This window comes from Martes martes (genome assembly GCF_963455335.1).
Source record: "Martes martes genome assembly, chromosome: 4".
NCBI lineage: Eukaryota > Metazoa > Chordata > Mammalia > Carnivora > Mustelidae > Martes > Martes martes.
In genome coordinates this window covers 146,102,633-146,126,902 of record NC_137891.1, presented here as the reverse complement: position 1 = coordinate 146,126,902, position 24,270 = coordinate 146,102,633, and the positions used below count along the sequence as shown (strand labels likewise).

Below are 24,270 nucleotides of genomic sequence, written 5' to 3'. Positions count from 1 at the left end.
AGGAAGGAGGCCCGCAAAGTGGACAGGGTAAGTGAGGTCCCAGTGGGACCAGACTTGGCTAGACTCTAGATACTCTCTTGTCTTAGGGAAGAGTCTTGACCACGTTTACAACATTTTATGTTATTTGGTGAAACTATGGCAATCCTTATGCTCTCTCTTCCTGATTACTATTAAGGAATACTTCTATTTAATCAATTAACATGAAGCTTCTAGGCTTCCTTGCAATTGGGACTCAATGCTTTTAAAATGGCCTACAACTATTTTCAGTGGTAGGAAAATAATAAAATGAAGTTAATAATTAAGTCACACAATTTACATTTCAAATGTGTTGAACTTGTGTCACACTTTTACTAACATCATAAATATAATTTATCAGCTAATTTTCTCCTTAAGCACAACTTTTAAAATAACCTTCATTCTTGAGATATAGACTTTCCTCTTGCCAGATGATTTTCAGTCAAGGATTAAACGAGAAAAACATGCAGAGGCAGAAAACATAGATTGTTACTTCATTCCATTGGATTTGCTGTTTAAATAGAAACTAGAGTTAATTAAATTTTATAGAAAAAGGGGGATTCTTAAGCCATAAAATTAAAAATAATTCTAATAAGCATATATGTTTGAGAATCTGGAATAATATCTATTTTCACACCACTCCCCCCACCATGTTAGCCCTAGTGCTTTCATTTGTAACCCAACAAACTATGTTCCGTCCGATAATACTGTTGTAATTAATCACTTTAATGGCCTCAAGAGAATTAAAAGTAACCATTCACATTTGTAAAACATTTTATAGTGTGTAATACATTTTCTAATACATTATCATCATGTCTGATGCTCACTGAGCTCACTGGCGGCATAGCTTTCTCTCAAGCCTTCCTTTGCATAGTGAGCAGAGACCAAGAGGTGACACGACTTACCGATGGCTGGTGGGCCAGAAGAAGCTGGGCTTGACCCAAAGGCCAAACAATACCTCGTTTATCTATCCCTTCACAAGCCCTAGTTAGCCTTCCTAGATGGTGGGTGTGTAGCCACCATATTCTCTAACCGGAAGCTAGGGTTCCTAAAGGGTCTGCCGTGATGGACACCCATCTGAAGAACTCAACTGGAAGGTCAGGTGCCTACTGCCCTTTCCACTACCAGCTCTCCAGACCTCTGCAGGTAGTGATGAGGCTCCTGATGGCAGATTCTGCCTGCTTTAGGCCCTGGGCATCTCCCAGGGCAAGCAGAGGGATACTGGAAGCTGCCCCGTCCAGTGAAGGGGAGAAGGATAGCTTGGCTGTTGAGGAAGAAAGTCCTCGATCTCTCCCTCGGGCCAGCCCCTTCACAGCCATTTTTTGACGTGAACAAGTGATGGTTTTCGAATAATATTTAGAGTACTGTGCCACTGCTGTTTTGAGATTAGTGCCCTGGTCCTTCTTTCAACTAGATAGCTGCAGGCGGACTCTGAGGCCCCCTCCTGCAGAGAAATCCTGAAAGTGCTACAGATGGAGACAGAGATGTCCTTGGCTGACCCCCAAAACACATTGTCACAGGCCCGCTCTTTATGTTTTGGCATCAGGAGCTCCTTCGTGTAGGAAAAGTATGGGAACCCTAGCGTGCATCAGCTGCTGTACCAAGAACAGGGGACAAGAGCCTGTTCCTGTTCCTACTCTCACGGGCTGGCTGCTTGATGGAAAGTCAGACTTGTCGACAGGATCAAGGCAGCGTAATGGAGAAGACAGACACAGGGTTACAACCGGAGGGGCCATCTCAGGGCCTTTGCACATGTTCCTCCTCCTACCAAGAACATTTATTCTTTCCCCAATTGCCTTTCCCACCCATCCTTCGAGACAGAAATTAGAGGACTTTTTTTTCTTTCTTTCTCTAAGTGTTTCCTAACTCAGTTTGCACCCCATGGCACTGTCCAGAACAGCTTATATGATACTCGGATCAGCAGTTCTCGACCTTGGATGCACCTGTGGGGGAAGACTAATGTCTGTTTTCCACTCCTAGAGACTCTGAATGAGTGGGTTTGAAAGTATAGCCTAGTACCTGCGACTTTAAAAGCTCTCCTGGTGATGCTAATTTGCAGTCAAGGTTGAGAAATCCTGTCCTAGACCAAACACCCTCCTGTTGGACGTGATAATATTCACTGGCCTGTGTATCGACCGATCTGAATAAACACTGGCTACAAACCAGTACATCTGGTCCGGGGTATACCAACGGCATGGCCACCTTGCTTGGTTTTTCTTCACTTATGAGCACTCAGCACATTCTGCTTATGCGCCCGAACCCTCCGGGGTACTGTCATATTACACTACAGTAGACTAACCTACCTCATCTTTCCCATGCTGTGCACTGGTGCATGGGGACACTGTAAGCCCCTTGAGGACAGTGTCTGTGTCCTCCTGCTCTACCGAACGTCTAGCAGCTATCGGAATGCCTGGGACATGCTGGGAGCTTGAAAAAATATTTGTTGAATGTCACGAGGTCAATTCCTCTCCAATGTACAATCTCAACACACACGTGTACTCACACACACATCCTCTCTGACCTCATCACAGGGCTCACCAATAATCTGCCCATGAACATTAGACTAGGCGCCCACGAGAGCACAGCTACCACCTGCCATTCACGCAGGCTGGATGCGTAGAACATGGAATGCATGAGAATGACCATAGCGACCCTCATTCACCAAGAGCCTGGAGGCCTTACCTTCGTTGCCTCCAAAATCTCATCAAAGTCCATCGGCAGGTTTCTGTTCTGTAACCACAAGGCATGACTCATGAGCATGAAATGAACAATGGGATAATGGCCAGGAACAGTTAACCAGACAGGGCCCTCTCGTTCTTACCGGGGTGGCGGCGGCAAACCGTTCTTCAAAATCCTCAAACGGGTGACCGTTCTGAAAGGGTAAGGGATGATGAATGAGGATGAAGAGTCGGACACACAAATGGCATGGATTTATGGGTTTAATGATGATGGGATCTATGCTTTCCACTCCCACGGTCTCCCTGGGCAGGAGCTGTGGCCCACGTGTTCCCAGCAGAAGATGAAAAAACACGGGCCTGATCGGAGGAAATCCATAGTGGTAAGTTTGTAGGTTTCAAGTCTATCTTCCCGCAATTCCAGACATTACCCAGCCTGCCTCGACAGTGGCACCAGATAAGAGCATGGTGTTTATTGACACTCAAGATTTTTGCCTTAAAAGGAAAAAAATAGTATCATGTGTTTTGGCCAAACTCTTAACTCTTTGGAGCAGTCTGTGAACAGCTGCTTTGTGAGGGCACTTATGCATGCTGGCCCCTCTGCTGGAAACGCTCTTTTTATCTCTGCAAGCGTGAAGCACCAAATCTCTCAAACCCAGGTGGATGGCCACCTCTTCCATGAAGGTCCCCTTGATCCTCTGAGCCAGAAATCATCAGAGTAATAGCACATCACTGTGCCGGTTACACTGTGCTTCTGGAAGCAGGACTATGCTGTATTTGTTCCCAAATCCTGGCCACTCTCAGAGGATCTGGCACCTAGCAATGCTCAAAAATATATGAACGAGGGGTGCCTGGGGGACTCACTCATTAAATGGCTGCCTTTGGCTCGGGTCATGATCCTGGGGTCCTGGGATCTAGCCCTGCACAGGCTCCCTGCTCAGCAGGAAGCCTGCTTCTCCCTCTCCCACTCCTCTTGCTTGTGTTCCCTCTCTTGCTGTGCCTCTGTCAAATATATATATATGTATGTATGTATATATAGATACATATTTTTTTTAAGATTTTATTTACTTATTTGACAGACAGAGATCACAAGTAGGCAGAGAGGCAGGCAGAGAGAGAGGGGGAAGCAGGCTTCCTGCTAAGCAGAGAGCCCAATGCCAGGCTTGATCCCAGGACCCCGAGATCATGACCTGAGCCGAAGGTAGAGGCTTTAACCCACTAAGCCTCCCAGGCACCCCTATATGCATATTTTTAAAGTAGCTGGCAGTTGACCGAATCTAATTTTGTAGTTTTGTATTTTATTGCTCGTAATTGTTGAGGGTTTCACTAAACGACTCGGTATTGCTGGATCGGCATCCATTGATGTGTCTGGGCTAACTTCAGGGGCCCTGAATGGACACCAGCCCTGCCCATGAGTAGGCTCTAGATAAACCACTTGCAGAGTCACAAGTAATTACAAACACCTAATATGACTTCCCCAAAGACTTTGTGATTAGCAATCTCCCCCTGCTTCCCCCATGTGCCCCTTAGATAAGACCCCTGTGGAGCTTACCAAAACCCTGCTCTTTTTGGTGTGATTTGACCAATCTGGCCTTAGTCCGGGGACCCTGAAGCACTTCACTTGTGGGCCCTAATAAAGGCACACGCCTCAGGTCCTGCCATACTTTCTCCGCTTGTGCTTTCCCTAGGTGCCCTGACTTTCCTGGTGACCTCTTGAGGTGTGCTCTGTACACCTAGGACGTGTAAGAAACTTCTCTACTGTGATTCCCTTTCAGTCTTCTGTTATATTGTGCTCACCGTCTGACACCCTGCTTAACAAATGTTAACTACCAAAGTTACACTGATAATATATATTATCAATAATGCACATAATACCTATTATATATGTTTTTTCATCATCATGATTCGGTCAATATGCCCCAGCTGATTATTTTTTGGATGATTTCCAAGCAGCGCAACATTAATATGAACCTGACGATATTGACATTAAAATGGAATTATTACGTGTGAACAGGAATAGTGGCAATCATTTCCTGCTTTTGAGGAGAGCTTCCTGTTGGCGATGAAGGACAGGAGAAACCATCCCCCGTCATCACTTCTGCCCCCCTCTGGAGGAAAGGTGACTGTGTGAGGATAGTCAGCCCTAGTCACAGAGTGGCAGAACTAACGTGCCCACGCCCGCCACAGCAGGGCCTTCGGCCCCCGCCCCCCCCCACCAAGTCTGTTCTCAACTGCCTACTTCTACCAGGTCCAGCTCACCGGGAGTCAACTGTGGCACAGAGGAGAGTAAGAATAATCACATCAGCTAACCACATAAATTATTATATTATGATGATTCTATTTGGCCAGTGGTGGGGACAGCGGGGGAGGCCATATTAGCCTAAGTGATCCTGTAATCTATGGTGTGGCCTGAAAGGTTAAGGTTATGTCGCTACTATCCTTTATAAATTCCCACACTTCTGGGGATTTATGGCACAGCCCCTACCAACTAGCTCTGGGTCATAACTTTTAATAAAAACATTTTTTAGTGTCCAAAATCTCATTACATCTGTCCAATATAAAAAAGCAAATGGCTTCAGAGCATGATGGATGAATTAAATAAATTTGAAAAACAGCCTGTGGTAGAGTCTCATAAAACCCCCCACCACATAATGAAAATGTGTGAGGATAACCAGCGTTGGTGTGAGTTGTCACTTCCCCGGTGACAGAGGGGGTGGCCTTTGGTGAGGAGTGGGGTTGTGGTGGGAGGAGGCCATTTCCGTCCACTCGGACGAAGTGTGGTCTGGGCGTGTGAACAAAGGCACCTCTCTGGAGTCACACAGATGGGGACCAAACCCCGACTGTGCCACATACGGTCTGAAGGATCCTGGACAACAGGCTAGTCAGCCTGTTTCCTCACCTTTAAAGTGCAGGTGATAAAGCTAACGCTGAGTCAGGTTTGAGAGGATTAACTGAGTTGTATGTGTGTGAGGTCTTGTCTGGTGCTTGGCACATAGTAGGTGCTCAATAAATAGCAGAGATTCCCAGTATCTTCTCATCTCATTTGGTACACTTTTGGAATGCACAGGCACACATTTTTTAATATTAGAAAATTACTATTAGATGATATTTGGAAAAATCAAGAGAAAGAAAAAAACCCTCTGGGAGGCCCCTCTTTAGAAACTACCCCTGCTTGAGAGGATAGACCAGACCCCACGTAAAAGGTTGCCCCGTACTTCCTGGCCTTGAGCCCTGAACCCCTCAGTCCGTCCTTATTCCTGTCTTATTCCTTATTCCTGTCTTATTCCTCACGGCTCCCTTCTGGCCACAGTCTTGCCCAATCACCCTCCAGGCCACACCTCTTGTTCCCGGTGCTGGTGGTGACCTTCTTCTTTTAATCCTGGCTCGGTCATTCTATGGACCCCCATCCTCCTGTTGGGAGCAAGCTTCAGGGACACCCCGTGCATTTGATCCAGCCAGTGGGGAGACCCTGCCATCAGGGCACTTCCTCCCTGTTGAGTCTCATGGTCAGGACCTGGAAACTATTCCCTAGTACCCCGCCCGACCCCCCGCCCCCGCCAATCCCCAGCATGCTTTACCCACAATTACTACTAAGAGTTTTTGTTCATTCATTTTTTTCAAGTCTTCTTTTTCCCCTTATAGATATGTTTATCACATGTATTATGATGGGATGCATACACCTTTGTATTCTGCTTCTCAAGACTCGGTATGACCTCAAATTTACTCATCAGGTACATTTCCAGCGAGGGTTTAACAGAAGAGATTCTCTTGTGTCATTTCGAGACAGTTCTAGCCTGAATGCTCATGAAGACATTGAAAGAAAGCTTCCGCAGGGAGTCCATCTTCCCAGAGTCTCTGAGAGCAGAGGGGGGACACTGTAGTCCCATAATTAAACCAACTAACTACGAGACTCCTGTTCATCTTACAGCGAACGTGACAGTGGATGAGGTGGGCAGTGGGTGAATGCGTCACAGAGGATGAAAATGTATCATGGCTGCCAAATCAGAATCCCGTGGTGATCTCATCCCGGGCTGCACAGTGTAATGCTTGGGTGGGATCCTTTGCCAAACTGATGCCTAAGCCCCACTCTCAGAGATTTGGGCTGTCTGGGTTTGGGGTGGGGTCCAGGCATCGGTAGGTTCTAAGAGATCCCCAGGTGATTCCAATGTGCAGCCAAACTTCAGAATCACTGTGCTGGGGAATGAATGCACTGTAGGAATAATTAGTGAAAGTCCTATTGGGAAAACTGAAGACATCTTGATTGATCATGTAATGGATTAATTAATTTCTTCCACAAACATTCACTAAGTGCTTTTCACATGCCAAACTCTGGCGAGGCACGGGAGACACAAAGATGAGTAACACACAGACCTCGCTCTTCCGAAGCCCAGAGCAGAGCCAGGATATACAATCATTGCAGTTTGGGAGCGGAACAGGAGCAGGGCAGGGAGGGTGCAGGGCATCTAGACCTCAACTCAGAAGTGAGGCCAATACTGCAGCAGAATGAACTCAATTATCCACTTAGAAAGCTCAGGAGAAACATTAGGTGATTTGTAACTACACCAAAGTGGGTCCGATTAAGGCACCTAGTGATTCCAGGCACTCGAATGTACGTACCTTTCCCTGGTGAGTGATCTAACATGGAAGACACATGCTAATGAAGACTAATTCCCTCTGTGGTATCTAGGAGTTGAGCTTTCTATCACCGTTAGCCAAGAGTAAATAGCTGCTTTCCTGCCTTCTGGAAGAGAGAGACTGGAAAAACTGGCGAACGAAGAACACAGTGGGGACGGTGGTGGAGTTGAGATAGGGACTGGAAAATGTAATAAATTATTTCTTCCAAGAGCACCACTGCCCCGTAGAACTTTCGGTGCGATGGGAAGTTCTATGTCTGTAATATCCAAGATGGCAGCCCATGTGGTTCCATGTGTTTATGGAGCACGTCAAATATGGCTCTAAGTTTTATTTACTTTTGGGGTGCCTCGGTGGTTCAGGTGGTTAAGCATCTGATTCATAGTTTCGGCTCTGGTCATGGTCCCACAGTTGTGGGATCAAGTCCCATGTCAGGCTCTGCACTCAGTACGGAGTTTGCTTCAGATACTCTCTCCCTCTCTGCCTCTCTCCCTGATGGCACTCGCTCTCTCTTGCTCTAAAATAAATAAAATCTTAAAAAAAAATTATTTAGGGGGCGCCTGGGTGGCTCAGTGGGTTAAAGCCTCTGCCTTTGGCTCAGGTCATGATCCTGGGGTCCTGGGACTGAGACCCGCATCGGGCTCTCTGCTCAGCAGGGAACCTGCTCCCCCCACTCCTCTCTGCCTGCTTGTGATCTTTGTCAGTCAAATAAATAAATAAAATCCTTAAAGAATTATTTAACTTTAATTAATTTCAATTTAAATAGCCAATATGTAGCTAGTGGCTAACTTTGACAGTTCAGTTCTAAGGAATATATATTTAAAAAAAACAAATTCCAGTCGACTGAGAATTTTCTGAATAGGGGACATTTTGCTTCCTTATACAGTCTCCTCCTGTTCTTTTAAAGAATATCCAACTTTGGTATTGATTGAAAAGTTTCTATGGGAGAATTCTCAGAATTCGTTGCACTATCTAGACAGTACCACAAAAACAAACTCAGTTTGCAAAAACAGCCACCTTCTTCTGGTATAAAAGATTTTTTTCATGGCTGAGCTAAGCCCGTGCTGGATATTTGTGGGGCTTTTTAAAGGAAATTAAGATTCATGTTTCAAAGGAAGTCCATGAGGCCTCATCATCATTACAATAGAATGGAGTCCTGTTTAATGCCTGAATTTTCCAGGCCCACTGAGATCCGGGGCTGAATGGTCTTCCTGGACCCAATGTCTCAATCTCACAGAGCAATCAGTGCTGCTTGGAGTACATGTCTCTGTAATGACTGAAAAGCTGCCTGTAGTTACTCAAAGTTGGGCCTCATTCTAGCCGGTGGTGGCCCTCCTTTCCCCTGCTGCCATTTCAGGAGGGTCCCAGAGGTTGTCCAGAAAGTTAGAGGGGGAGGGAAATACTTAGACCCTATAATGAAAGTTAACATCTTCAAGGGCCATATATCTGAAAATCCTTGGACAGTGAAATTTTTTTTTTTTTAAGATTTTATTTATTTATTTGACAGACAGAGATCACCAGTACGCAGAGAGGCAGGCAGAGAGAGAGGAGAAAGCAGGCTCTCCACGGAGCAGAGAGCCCTATGCGGGGCTCGATCCCAGGACCCTGGGATCATGACCTGAGCCGAAGGCAGAGGCTTTAACCCACTGAGCCACCCTGGCGCCCCAAGGACAGTGAAATATTTACAACTGGCTTCCTAAAAATTAAGTTGGTCCATGGAACCACCTCTATATGCCCGCTCCCCCTCACCCACCACCTCTTTTTACTGTGGCAAGAACACTTAACGTAAGATCTATCATCTCAACAAATTCTAGAGAGTACTATATGGTGCCATTAACTACAGGTGTAATGCACGTCTCTAGGCTTTGTCATCTCGCAGAACTAAAACTTCTGCTGGTGAAAAGCAGCACCCTACATTCCCCTCCCCCCAGCCCCTTGCAACCACTTTCTACCCTCTGCCTCTGTGTTCGGCTATCTCATAGACTCAGATAAGTGGTATCATGTGGTATTTGTCCTTTGCAATTGGCTTCTTTGACCTAGATGTAACGTCCTCAAGGTTCAGCCAAGCTGTCACAAATGGAAGGCTTTACAGGAATTCCCTTTAAAGGCTGAATAATATTCTATTGTATGGATCTACCATATATAAAAAAAATTTTATTTATTTGAGAGAGAGAGAGCTGAGAGGGAGAGAGAGAGAAAACACATGAGCTGGAGGCATGGGGAAAAGGGCAGAAACAGAGGGAGAAGCAGGCTTCCCGCTGAGCAGGGAGCCCGATGCAGGACTCAGTCCTAGGACCCCGAGATCAGGACCTGAGCTGAAGGCAGACGCTTCACAGACTGAGCCACGCAGGTGCCCCTCTACCACATTTTCTTAATCCACTCATCCTCAGTGGACATTCAGTTTGAAATGGTCTTTCTGACTATGCAAGGGGAAAATCAGGATGGGGACTGGAGGTAAAAAAAATTTGTTAGTGCTTTGTTCATTCAGGTGGCAGGAGAAAGGCAGACACCCCTTGGAAGGTCTGGGTGCTACGGTGCCCAGGCTAACTGTGGATGACCAGGGGGCTGCTGTGGCTCGGGAATCTGACTCTGAACTCTTGCGCTTCCCAACTTCAATCAAATGTTAAGAAAACCAATTTGCTTGCATTTGAAAATAATAGAAATTTCTAGGTGAGAAGTTTGATGTTTTTAGGCTGGGCAAGTTGGGGGAATGGAAAGAGGGACGTCTGATGCAGAATCAGTTCGAACTGCTGCTTCATCATTGGCCCTTCCTTGGAGAAATTCCTTCCTCACTCTGAACCTCAGTTTTCTCCTCGGTAGGCTGCTGAGAGGAAGCAGCAAGAAGGCTGTGGTGTAGGAAGATGATTAGCACAGTAACTGGCTGACTAAAATCTCAGTGGATGGCATTTCCCCTCCCCAAATTACAGAAAGGGAAGAAAGGGAGGGGGAGGGGAGAAAGAGGTGGGGAGGGAGGGGGAGAAAGGAAAGGAAAGAAGAGGGAGGACAGAGGGAGAGAGGGAGGTGGGAGGAAAGAAGCAGGAAGGAAGGAGGGAGAGAGGGACAGAGGGAGGAAGGAAGAGGGAAGGAGGGAGGGAGGGAGGGAGGAAGATAACTAGGGGATATTCACTTGGTAGGGGAGAGCAGACAGAATCCAGGCCACTGCAAAGGGCTAGGAAACAATGATCCCAGGGGAAGGGGCAAAGTCACCTGGAGAAGCTGAAGGAGTGACGTGGCCCTCTCACAGCAGGTACACCGACACGGCAGACTCCTGTGCCCATACCTCTCTAGCTGGTGAGGCTGGACCACTCTGGGGGTCAGCCCCATCATCCACCCCTCCCACCACATGCCCTTTTCTTCTCTACTCTTCTTCTCCATCCCAAGTTTAGAATCCAGTTGGCAGCTCCACATTTTCACATCCCAGTTTTCTACAACATAGCCATTATTTTCTTGAAAAAACAAAACAAAAAACTCCCAAAACGTAAGGATGGAACTGGTGGCACGATTTGCGGGCAGAGGGTGGATTACCCAAAAAGATACTCAGAGCTAAGTACGTTTGATCTCAGGAACAGTGATGGGGGTAGGAGATGTGGAACATGAGGCCTACACCACGGCAGTGCCGGTACGTGGGTGACAGTGGTGGTGACAGGGACATCTGTCACGACTGTGAGAGCCTTTTGCTAATCCACCCACATCCATTTACTGAGCAACTACGGTAAGACACAGTCCTTGACCTAACCTCACTTGAGGGAGATGGAAGAGAAAACAGACAATTATCCTAGGATAATTATCAGACCGAGCCTTCAGTGTAGAGTGCTTGGTTCAGGGTGACGACACGGCTCATGCCTGTGGTTCCCACTACTGTTGTCTCCACTGTGAAACACACGGGGTCCAACTCCGTCCTGAGGGGTCTGAGAGTATCAGTGTTGTTATCACGAGGCAGTGATGAGAAAGAGACATGATGGTAGAGGTATTTCTATGGTGGTAGCCAAAATGGGGCCCGTGATGGGTTGAGAACACCAGCCTGGCCACTGAGTTTCTACAAGAGCACTGGCAGGAAGTTCATGCTTTCACACTCCTAGAAGCCTCTGAGCCTCCAGATCCTGGTCCCAACCCATGACCTCACCCCAGTGCGCTGCCCTTTGACAAGGAGAATTTTAGACTGTGGAGTCCCCCTTTCTTCCTTCAGCTCCTTTGTCAGGAGGCAAGATGGCTCTGCTCCTTGAGCAGTCGTCAGCGAGCGAACACACATGCACAGGTGAAGAGGTGCAGAGAAGACGGGAGGCTGCTGGGGAACAACTTCCCAAAAGCTTGTAATTACTTATTTTTAATGATCTCTTCCTTTATTGCCTCTCCTTTAAAAAAAAATCTATTATTCTGGTTCTACATTAGCAAAAACTCGAGGATTTTTCAAAACTCCTAACAAGACTTGGCATCAGTTCAGTCCTTTGAAAAGGGAGTGAATTAGAATCACAGTAATGTGAAATCGGCTCCTGTCAGCGGGATGACAGGATCCCCACACACTGGTGGGAGGAGGGCAGGGGACCTTCTCTGAGAGTCAGCCCTCTCTTTTCTTCGCTGCTGTGTCTCCTGGAGAGGCCACTCCTGGGATCCAGATGGCACCCGGACGGTAACAAGAAATACTGAGTGGAGTGGAAATCAAGCGACAGTAGCCGAGGCTCAGGCTGAGTACGGAGCACATTAGAGGATGTCACAAATGGAAAGATGTCACAGCAGAGGAAAAAAATAGTCAGGAGGGCTTCGCCTGCTGCTCTGACAGCCGTTCCGGGCAAAATGCTTTTCTTTTTCTTCTCTAGAAGAACGCAGATTTTATATGCTCGGGCATATTCATTTCCTTAGTCACTCCTTCGTTCCTGAATTGGGTCCTCAAGGCATTCGTTTATAATAAACTTCCTGAGTGCCCACGATGAGCAAGGTATTGGGCCAACATTGCACAGGCGGAGATACTGTCCCTTCTCTGAGCTGTGACAGTCAAGCTAGGCCAACTGGAGGGGTGCAATTCAGGTTGGAGCGTGAAGAATGGCGAAGATTAGCTCGGATAAGGCTTCAGGGAGTAGCTTCGCTGGCGTGGCCCCTGGTGTCTAGTGAGGACCTCCAAATCCGTATCATGATTCCCCTCCCAATTGTACAGACTAAGAGGAGACAGTAAATCAGAGCAGAGAAACCTAGCACATACTTTACCGCAAGGAAACTAAGGCCCCAAGGAAAGCCCAGCTTGCTCACATGTAAAACGGTGAGCGAAATGCCCTTCACAGACCTCTGAAGATCGCATGAGGCAATGTTGACCAAGAGAACAGACTTGGACAGCAGCCTAAAGATCAGAAGTCAGGAAATGCAGAAGAGCACTATCCTCAACTGTCTCTGATTGATTGCCCAACCTACAAATAGTTTGTAACTTTGCGTCATAATTTCACATGTCCTCCTAACAGGTCTCTCAGTATATTTCTCACCTTCAGGTTTTGGTACAAGCTACTCCCTATGACTGGCTGCCTTTCCCATCCTTGTTCATCAGGAGAACTACAACACATCCCTAGAGACTAGGGACTAGTTACTTCTTCCAAGCCTTTCTCCAAGGTCCCCATGAGGGGTTAGATGATCCTCCCCCAGCATCACATACGTCCATTCACAATGGTTGATTCTCTCTTCTCCACTACAGACGTATGACCTTGTAGAGACTAAGTTCCTTTAATGGGACACTGTATCTTACTCATTTTTGCATTCCTAATATCTAGATAGCCCAGTGACTGGCACACTAAAGGAAATTATATTGAATTGGCAAATTAAAAAAAAACAAACCAGAATGACTGAGTGGATGAACATGTTTATATAAGAGAATAGGAAACTGAGCAGAAAGAAACTTGGTTATAGTATGACTTACTAAGCGGAGGGTATGGTAGTCCATATGGTGTTTCCAAATGCTCGGCATGAATGTGTGTGCACATGTATGCACACACATACACACACACTTGCTCACTCACAGACTTGGCATTTACTATTATAAACTCTAGAAGGATGACACATCCACTCTGTCACTTGACCCACTGAAGCTTTGCAATCAGGGTAAATGGCCCTTGTTCTGATTTCAAAGAAATGTTAGGGAGATATCCCAGAAGAAAGTTACAAAAACAGAGATATGTTATCCTTCTGGCCCTTCTAATATCTATATGGCATTTTCATCTGAATTCTTCAAGTCTTTCCCATTATTGAGATCCATCGGTGGCTGAAGGGTGGTAGTCGTTCTGTGACATTCCTCATTACCTGAAGTTGAGCCAATATCTGATCTTATTACCCTCCCCCTCAGTTGCTAGAAATTGGTGAAGAGATCCTATCCTGTACTGTTCGGCCTCTCAAGCTTACGATGTCCAAAGAACTCTGGATCTCCCCCAACCTGTTCTTTCCTTGCCTTCTGATTTCTGTAAAGGCCACCAACTAGCACTTAGATGTTCGAGCCCTCGCATGTACTCTTGATCCCTCCCCTCCCATGCCCTGATATCCAACCACTCATTAAAAATTGCTGACTCTCTCCAGAAGCTACTCTTGATCCCTCCTTTCCCATACCCTGACGTCCAACCATTCATTAAAAATTGCTCTCTCCAGAAGCTACCTCAGTTCTGCCTGCCTCTCCGCACCCCTTCCACTGCATTCTCTTTGGCCTAGACTTCTGTTTTCACTCTTGCTCCTTAAGTTCATCTCCAATATAGCAGCCACAGTGGCACTAAATCAGATCAGGTTCACTTCCGTGCCTAAAATCCTCCATGTCTCCCATTACACTTGGAATAAAATCCAAACTCTCCACCATTGCCTGTAGGACTGTCCATCCCAGCTGCTCCCCATCCCGGTGTCTGAACTCATCTCCCGCTCTCCCCCTTTCCTGCTGTGCTCTGGCCAACACCGGGCTTCCCTCTGTTCCTTGAGGAGCACCGGGGCATGCCCTTATCCTTGCTTTTCCCTGTCCCTGTACTACTGGTTTCTTCTCATAATTCAGTTCTCATCTCAGGTAGGTGACACCTCACTAAGGAGGCCTCCTGTGACCACTTCCCTTGTTAGAAGAGCAGCTCCCCACTTCTTATCACATCATCTCATTTGGTTTTGTGGCTTGCGTTCATGCTCTGCCTTTTAACTTATTTGCTGGCAGCCTTCCCTGGGGGAATGTGAGCTGGGCAAGGGCTGGGACATGGGCTGGCTTGTATAGCACCTGGGCCTAGCACAGCACTTGACGCACAGTGGACACCAGACGATATTTGTGGAATGGGTGAAGGAATGAATGCCTGAACGGAAGAATGCATAAGTGAGCAGAGACTAGTTCTAGGAGGTACCTTCCAGGATTGCAGAAACTATGCAATCACAACAGGGACACTTTGTGCATGCTACTACAGGGACAAGGGAACTCCAGGCTTGCTACTCTGATGTCCCTGGTCTGGTCTCTGCTGCTTTCCCTGCCTGTTTTCTGGTGCTGGACACCCTCTCTCTGAAGACCAGGAAGCTAGGGCAAGAAGATGGCATATTTCATGAGATCCGGCACGGACCTCCCAGGCAGAGACCCTCTTTGCCTGTATGTTGGCTATGTCTGCTCTATGAAAGACCTTTTTCATCTAAACTGGTCCATATATCCTTGATTAGGTCATCAATTGCTGAGATCACTTTTTCTGGTTTTGATAGATCTCTAAAACCCCCAAATGGATAATTCACTTTTGATTCATCTCTCTCCCCCACCGTGACATCCACTCATTCATTAAGAGATGGTAATTCTGGGGTGCCTGGGTGGCTTAGTCATCAAGTGTCTGCCTTCGGCTCAGGTCATGATTGCAAGGTTCTGGGATCAAGCCCTCCATCGGGCTCCCTACTCAGCAGGAAGCCTGCTTCTCCTTTTTCCACTCCCCCTGCTTGCATGCCCTCTTGCTGCACCCCCTCTCTCTGTCAAATAAATAAATAAAATCTTAAAAAAAAAAAAAAAAGAAATGGTCATTCTATCTCTAGAATGTATCCCGGACAGTCCATTCTGGTCTGAAGTAGAAGGGATGGTTTTAATATTAAGACCTCATTCCTTCTTGGCCAGGCAGGAGTCATGCAAGACAATAATAATAACGGTTACTGTTTAGATGGAACTTCCATCTGTGTGTACAGACATATATATTTAATTAAATATATTAACTAATATATTAATAATTTAATTAATATTTACATGTTAATTCCTTTAATTATTCCAACAAATGTAGGTGCTATTGCTCTCCTCATTTTCAGAGAGTAAACTGAGGCACAGAAGGATTACTTAACTTGCTCAAGGTCATATGGCTAGTAAATAGTAGAGCTACAATTTTCACCAAAGTGGGCTAACTTTGGAATATGTGCTCTTAACTATTAAGCTACGCTGAGGGGAACAAAAGGTGTCAGACAATCTGTGATTTAAGACCAGGGAGAAAGTTAAGGTTTCTGGAAGGAGAATCCACAGTGGGCAGTTTAGGAGCCCGCCCTGCTACAGCCCACCCCGATCTTCTCTAGAGGGCCCTGGCCAGATCACATTGCAAGTAAGGACGACTGGGGGTCAAGGGGTTGGAAATTTCTAGATGTCTACGGAAAGAACAACAGATAAATAGCCAGAGAGACAAGGAGGTGGAAAAATACAAGAAATCGGGAATGAAGCTGGAGTATTGGGCTGACAGCACACAAGGGTGGGAAGGAGGAGTAACGGAGACCGGGACAGCTGCTAACCCGCCAGAGAGAAACACGGTGAGGCGGGCAAGAGGAGGTGGGGCGGGGAGAGTGTGTCACATGGGAGTCAATGTCACCTTCACAGGAGCCATTCTTTATGTACAAGTCAGGAGCGAGGGATGCCGCCTTCAGAACCAGACCTTATTGCCCTCTCCCCCTAGCATCTCAACCTCAGTCTTCTTCTCCATAAAATGGAGACAATCACAGCTTCCATGTTAATTAAACTAGATAAACTTAGTGGAATATGAGAATCCAGTGGGGGAGCTTTCTCAGTCTCCCTTTACACACACACACATGTGCACACGCACACATGCAAATGAGCTTGACCAAAGCAGATCTGGGGGTGGGGCCAAGGAAGTTGTGTTTTTATAAGTATCACAAATGGCCGTTCAGACAACGTGTCTTTGTAAGTCACTGAACCAGCTACAGCTTTGCCAAGCAACACCCACGCTCCCTGGCCCCCACCAAGTGCTCAGCAAATGTTCTTTTCTTGCCTCCTTTCTAAGTCATGGCTAAAACAGGTTTTGTATGTTTGGGGGTAGGGCGGTCACCAACATGTATTTCTGAATTCTCCATGATCATTCATCTCTTTCTCCTTTTTTACAACTCGAGTTTGTTCATTATCCTTCTGTAACCACTAATAACGGCAGTTAGGGAGAGAGAAAGGGCCTCCGCGTGATGATTTATCCAGAAAAGCTAAATTACTGTACCAAGAGAGAATGAGTGTCAGCGTCAATGGATATTTATGGGGAAACGGTATATTATAGCTGTGCTCATTAGAGATGCTGTAGTTAAGGTTCTCTGAATGTTAATGGTCTGTATTAGAGGAATAATGATGGACTCACAGCAGCAGCAGTTAACAGATACCGCTGGACCACATTTTTTCACCATGTAACACATCTCCAAATAATCTGATTTATACCCACTGAAGGGTGTCAGGGCGCCTCTACCTTGTGGCCAGTACTGTGGTTGCTTCAGCCCAGGTAACAATTGGTGCAGAGTGCCAAGAACAAGAGGGACAGACTCCTCCTGACTTCTGTTTGAAATCCCATGTGTTCTGGTCTTCAAGACAGGTTGGCCCGGTTGGGAAGGACGTTCACTGGCTTTGGGTAGGGTGGCCCTATACTCTGGTTAGCTTAAAAACAGCTCCTGTTCATGCCTGCTCTGCTGATGGCATTGTTAACAGCAGACCCCTTTTGCTTTCCAAAGTAACCCAGTTTGGATGATAAACTAGGTCACCTTAGATTTAAGCTCAGAGAGAACTGGCTTAGACTCTTAGTGATGCCTCTTCTAGCCATGCTAAGTGATTTAACTCCTCTGATCTCTAATATCCTTCATAGTAGAGGAGAGACCTACTTCTCATGGTTGCTTGGAAGAATCCTGCGGTCATGCATTAAGTGCCACTGTCCCTTGCTTTGGTAGTGACAAATGTTCCTTATCCAAGTTTCTTAGCAAGAAACTCTCTTGCAGGTTCAGCTCTACCCCAGGCTCTCAGGTTACAACTGATCCTGTTGACTTTGCTTAGCCATGGAGAATTAAACACACTCTATGGTCAAACACTCTTCGACAAGGCAGGAAAAAATATCCAATGGAAAAAAGACAGTCTCTTCAATAAATGGTGCTGGGAAAATTGGACAGTTATATACAGAAGAATGAAACTTGACCATTCGCTTACTCCATACACAAAAATAAACTCTAAATGGATGAAAGACCTCAATGTGAGACAGGAATCCATCAAAATTCTACAGAAGAACATAGGTAGTGACCTCTTTGACATCGGCCACAGCAACTTCTTTCAAGACAGGTTTCCAAAAGCAAGGGAAACAAAAGCAAAATGAACTTTTGGGACTTCAACAAGATAAAAAGCTTCTGCACAGCAAAGGAAACAGTCAACAAAACAAAGTGGCAACCCATGGAATGGAAGAAGATATTTTCAAATGACACTACAGACAAAGGGCTGATATTCAAGATCTATAAAGAGCTTCTCAAACTCAACAACCACAAAACCCCCAAATAATCAAGTAAAAAAATGGGCGGAAGACATGAGGAGACACTTCTCCAAAGAAGACATACAAATGGCTAACAGACATATGAAAAAAATGTTCATTGTCACTAGCCATCAGGGAAATTCAAATCAAAACATAGTGAGATACCGCCTTACACCAGTTAGAATGGCAAAAATTGACAAGGCAAGAAACAACAAATGTAGGCAAGAATGTGGAGAAAGGGGAACCCTCTGACACTGTTGGTGGGTACCAACTTACACAAGTTGGTGCAGCTACTTTGGAAAACTGGAGATTCTTTATAAAGTTAAAAATAGAGCTACCTATGACCCAGCAATTGCACTATTGGGTATTTACCCCAAAGATAAAGATATAGTGAAAAGAAGGGCCATCTGTACCCTAATGTTCATAGCAGCAATGGCCACAGTCGCCAAACTGTGGAAAGAACAAAGATGCCCTTCAACAGAAGAACAGATAAAGAAGATGTGGTCCATGTATACAATGGAATATTACTCAGCCATCAGAAAGGATGAATACCCAACTTTAGCATCAACATGGATGAAACTAGAGGAGATTAAGCTGAGTGAAATAAGTCAAGCAGATAAAGTCATTTATCATATGGTTTCACTTATTTGTGGAATGTAAGGAATAGCATGGAGGACATTAGGAGAAGGAAAGGAAAAATGAAGGAGAGGGGAATCGGAGGGTGAGATGAACCATGAGAGACTATGAACTATGAGAAACTGAGAGTTTTAGAGGGGAGGGGGTAGGGGGATGGGGTAGCCCGATGATGGGTATTAAGAAGGGTATGTATTGCATGGAGCACTGGGTATTATAGGCAAACAATGAATCTTGGAACACTACATCAAAAACTAATGACATACTGTATGGTGACTAACATAAGATTAAAAAAAAAAAAAAAGGCATTCTAGCCCCTCCTTTATATCCCAAAGTTATTCCCGCCCATAGACCACAAGCGCCCTAGTGATTGGGCTGGGTCTGACTCCTTCTCCTGTCTCTCGAAGCACCTGGTATAGTCCCATGGCCATAATAGCTCATAATAATAATTACGGCTAACATTTATTGAGCACTTACTATGTGCCAGGTGCTGATCTATATGTTATACACACACCCCCTTATTCAGTCCTCAGAAGAATTCTATGAGGTAGGCACCATAGTCAGTACTCACATTTTACGAGTGAACAGACCACCCAGGTTCACACAACTTGTAATTGAGGGAGGAAAATGTAAGGCCTAAGTAGCAGGGCTGAAAGGCTCACACCTCTAACTGTAATTCCAAGTTGACTGCCATGTGCTCTGCCCATGTTGCTAACGGTCACTCGGAACAATCCAAAAGATAAAGCACCCCGCCTAATTGTACAGCTAAGAAGCACAAATCTCTGATTAACCTCAAATTGTGTGTTCTTTCTGCTGCTTTCCTCTCTCTCAAAGAGGAGGCTCGTGGTCTGTGTTCACGAATTCAATTATAGAATAACAAAGACCCCAATGGAAAAGAACATGAAGGATCTTTTCCTCTGAACACCCCATTTCTCCCACCCATGGAATTAACTAGTGGATTTTTTGGACAGTGGTTTTCACATTACCCTCTTTCTGGATCGCTTCCTTTTTAGAAGCTTCTGTCCTTCAGTAAAGGATTCCAGGTAGGTAGGCCTTGAGGCTCCAGCCCTGCTTCAGCCACAACTCCCCTTAGATCTGTTTACATATAAAGCTACTGGGATATTTCAGTTGAATAAAAGTCCTGGGGTTTTATTAAAAGCTTGAAGACCATTCCTCTAGGGGCCCAGTGGCAGGTATCTGCACACAGCAATGGAGCGATCCCTGTTTTGTCCAGACATGATTACTGCCAACACACAACTGAGCAAACGGGACGCCAGGCGACTGCTTATGCAAGCACTTATCCCCTTCCACATTTGCATTTGTAGAAAACAAGTTTCAGGAATGATTTAACAGCGAGCTGTCTACAACTCTGCTTGATTCCATTCATGACAGCCCGGTTTTCCAAACTGTGAAGAAAGAGCCAAATATCATTCTAAGTGATAATGTGACACCACCAAAATGCGAGTCAGGGACTGAGAATAGAGAAGGGGATGAAAGGGATGACTACCGTCTTTGGCAAGAACGTGAAGACAGAGGATGGAAAGGCTGACCTTACAAACACTCCTAGAACCCAGAGACATAAAATAGCACGGATGTAAATGACAGTGCCGGAGGAGAGGAGACCCAGCATTTGGGCCCTATTGCCTGGTTCATGACCTCCCCAAGCTGGCCACTTTGGAGGTAGCTTAGACATCATGTGTTGCACCCCCCATATCAGCAAGATCTTTCCAGATCTACCCCATCATTCGCTCAAATTTACACACCTCCCTACCTCCGTGCCTCTCCCGGTCTGCAGGGTCTCACCCTCAGTCTAGACCCACAGTAGTCCTTACTTGTCAATCCCTTGATCTCTTTGCCCTCAGACCCATTCCTGCCCTCCCTGTGGTATGACAGGGGGCTGATCCCTGTCCGCTCCATTGCCTGAGCTCCCTTGCCAACCTATTTCCTCTTAGACTTGGCCAACAGGAGATGGTAGTTGGATGCTGGATGGTGGAAGGAAGGGAGAAGCACTGAATTTCTTGCTGGCTCTCCTCAGGCAGGATTCTAGCAGTGGGAGTCAAGTGCATGGTTTCAGTTTCCACCAGGCGTCCGGTCCCTCTGGGCTGGCCAAGGCCTCGCTCCTGCTGGACAGCTCCCTCTATAGCCACAGGGCCTGCTGGCAGCCTGGGCCCCTCTGTCCTTCCAGCCCTGGGGATGGTAGCAACTTCTGACTCTTACTAATTTGGGTTGCCCCACTGTCTTCTGTTTGGCTCTGCGGCTCTTCTAACACCTTCGTAACAATTTCTCCACATTAAATTCCCTCTATTAAATTACCTCCTGTGGGCTCTGTTTTCCTGACTTCATCCTGATAGATACACAGAGTTAATCCCATTAGCTTCTTAACAGTCTCTCCAACGGCTTAAGCCACCTGCCGCAGGCCACCAAAGTGACGGTGAGAATCGCATCACTCCACACCTGAGAACATCAGTGGCTTCCCAGCCAATCCCCGTGTCTGAGCACCACATTCCAGGCCCTTCTCTCATGAGTGCTGGGTTCCCCCGGCACCTAGTCTCCTGCTCTCTGGAAGGCATCCTGCGGTCCCACCACCCCACTCGTCCTCAGCCCCTGGGATATGGTGTGTTTTCCCACATTTCAGTGCCTTTAAACATTCAGCTCCTTCTTCCTGAATACTGTTCCACCTTCCTCTAGTGCCAAGTTCCCCTCATCTTTTAACACTCTACCTCCTGGGTGAAGACCTTGTGAACTCCCTCGGGCAAAGTGTGCTGCCTCCCCACTGTGCTCCCATAGCATCTTCTAGAAGGCCTCTTACTGCCTGGATTACATCGATTGCAATTATTTGCATAAGTCTCCCTTCCTGAGACCATTAAGATTCTCAAGCGGTCAGCCTTATTCATCTCTCTATCTCTACTGAGTAGGGCACTTTCTGGCAGGTAGGAGGTCCTTAGTAGGTATTTGCCAAAGGGATGAATGAAGGAATCAATAAGTGAACAGAAGTTGTAAGGGAACTCAGAAAAGAAGGACTCTTCAGCACCTGAGCGGAGGGATTACAAGTCCTGAAGGTCTGGGACTGCAGGCACGGGGCCGAGGCCAGAGTCAGGCATGTTCATTGGCACTCACCACAAGTGTTCTGGAGGGATTCCTGCACCAGTGGGGAGGCTAAACCAGCAGCTTTTCACATTCTCCTTAACTCTGAGACTCTAGGAATTTTGGATTCTATCTCAGGATGGTTTTGCTAAGTGCTGCGATAAGAAAGCCTGCCTGAGAAACGTAAGATGGGGCCAACTTCTTTCTCCTTCGTGGGAATATGCAGATTCAGATCCCTCTCCCCAGCTCAGGAAGACCTCCTCTCGTGTGACATCTATGTTAACTGCATTCCGATAACTATCATTTCTCTACAATGTGGTGCTTAATGAGGAAGTGAAACTGACAAATGCTCAGACTAGATTTAATTCAATTATGAAACATCTTGATCCAGATTTCAAACTAAAGGAAAAACCAACTGCTGAATTGTGAATGGAAATTTATTTTCCATGAAATTTATTTTCCATGAAAGATGGGGATGGGCGGGGGTGGGGGGGTGGTTAGGAACAGTTGTCCAGAGAATTTCGGCAATGCTTCACATCAATGGATTGACTCTTCCTACATTTGCAGCAGGGAAACTGAATTAAATCCAGGGCAAGGAAGGGGCGCCTGGGTGGCTCAGTGGGTTAAGCCTTCCGCTCAGGTCATGATCCCAGGGTCCTGGGATCGAGCCCCACATGGGGCTCCTTGCTCAGCTGAAAGCCTGCTTCTCCCTCACCCTCTGCTGCTCCCCCTGGCTGTGCTCTCTCACTTGCTCACTCTATTAAATGAATAAACAAAATAGCTTTTTAAAAAATCTAGGGCAAGCACTATCAACTGAATACTGATCGTTGGGGGACAGGGGTCTTGTACAGAAACACAGGCGTTTGGCGGGTGGGAGGCAGGGAAGGCCAAATGAGCAGCTCCTGATTTTCAGAGGGTGGCAGCTTTCATTGGGATTTCTTCTTTGGGGTTCCCAATTATTTTTTTCAACATCAGGATGAAGAAAACAGTGCACAGGCAGTGTGAGGAGTCTGGAACGAGTCAGACACAGGCATGCCTCATGGAACTCGCGTTAAAGGGGGAAAGGGGTGTTCACAGCCTCTCCAGGGACTGGCCTCAGCAGCAATGAATAATGGAAGTCAGAAACCAGCCTGAGTACTATTTCTGTCTACAGTGAGGAAGAGGAGATGGGGGCTTGGCATTTTCTTTAGTCCTAAAGGCAATAGGTTTTAGTGGATGTTGTGTGGGTTCCTGAGTTGGAACAACGAAAGGTTCATCTCCTGGCTCTGTCTCTTACCAGCTTTGTAACTGTGGGCAAGCGATGTGACCTTTGGAAGCCTCAGCTTCCATATGTGTAACTGATCTCCCAGCTGTGATCCGAACAAGACAGGCTGGAACCACGGTCCAGGCTACGTGTGGCTCACAGCACGTGCTCCATAAAGTCAACCTGCTTTTTCCCCCAGCCAAGTTCCCGTAGACTCTCAGTATGCGTGCCCAGTGGCCTGGTGCTATGACACAGAGAAAGGGAATGAAGGGAGGCCTGGACTGGAGATCCGGATACTGGGGTTTCTAGCAGTTTCTCCCAGCATGGCTCCTTTTCAAGACACACCAGTCAGACGGAGAGTACAGATGTCAAGCTCTCCAGAAGGAAACAAAGGAGGAACCAATCTTCTAAGTACCAGCTCTGTGCCTAATGCTTGTTTAGTGTGGTGCCTTGATTACGATGCTTGGTAAACTTGTTTCCAGCCAGAGCAGTGACTTCATAGGGCAATGCCACCACTTACTGCTGTGCAATGAAAGCCAGGAAGAGGAGGATGGAGATGGAAATGGGGCCTCTGGGGTATCTGGCTTGGCAGCTGAGAAAGTGGGAGCAAGATGATGAGGTAAATACCAGATGTAATAAACATGAAGGGGCAACTGAACATGAAGACAGATGCATAATTCTAAGATCCATTCCTGCACTCACCTTCATAGCACGAGGACCCTACAGAAACATTCACCTGCTGCTTTAATGCTCCTAGGGACCTCACTACTCCAAGAACTATCCTGTCCTCTGAAAAATCAGCTCAGATGGTCTCATTTTTTTTTCCTTATATGGAGCCCAGATGTGCCCTCTCTTGTTATAAAACTTGAGCCTTTCTTGTAATCCTAGAAGAGCCTATAAAACAACTGGAGGCAACTAACACACACTATCCCTCCATCTTTTCGTCCCTGGAGTCCATGAAAGCAACCCCTCATCCTCACAGAAAATGCTCTCACGTTGCTTCCTGAGTCTCACAAAAGCCCTGAGATGTTGGTAGAGGATGGTAGTCATTTCTACTTTGCAGAACAGAAAAATGAGTCTCGGAAACTCGAAGTGACTGGCACAGATCACGCCCAAAGTGAGGAAGGCAGCTCAGGGGGAGTCCGATCATTCCTTCAAATTTCTGAATTCATGTTTCCAACCCCCCCCCCCCAAAAAAAAGAATGTTGATGGTAGCTTATCAATTTGACAATGTGTGTGTCCCTCCTGTTTACTACTATGTCAAACTTTGGAG

General features: G+C 46.4%; 1 protein-coding gene across 4 annotated transcripts in view; it reads right to left on the bottom strand.

The window, feature by feature from the left end:
* DAB1 (DAB adaptor protein 1) overlaps window positions 1-24,270 on the bottom strand; it is a gene marked incomplete at both ends in the record, with an annotated part of 261,118 nt that overhangs the window by 17,299 nt on the left and 219,549 nt on the right. For 2 of the 4 annotated variants that reach the window (XM_080802318.1, XM_080802319.1), the window contains 2 exons: window positions 2,698-2,745; window positions 2,837-2,887. The exons of the other annotated variants lie outside the window; for them this stretch is intronic. In XM_080802318.1, the coding sequence (XP_080658444.1) occupies window positions 2,698-2,745; window positions 2,837-2,887 (99 nt within the window). The remainder of the gene's footprint in view (window positions 1-2,697; window positions 2,746-2,836; window positions 2,888-24,270) is intronic. 4 annotated transcript variants of the gene reach the window in all.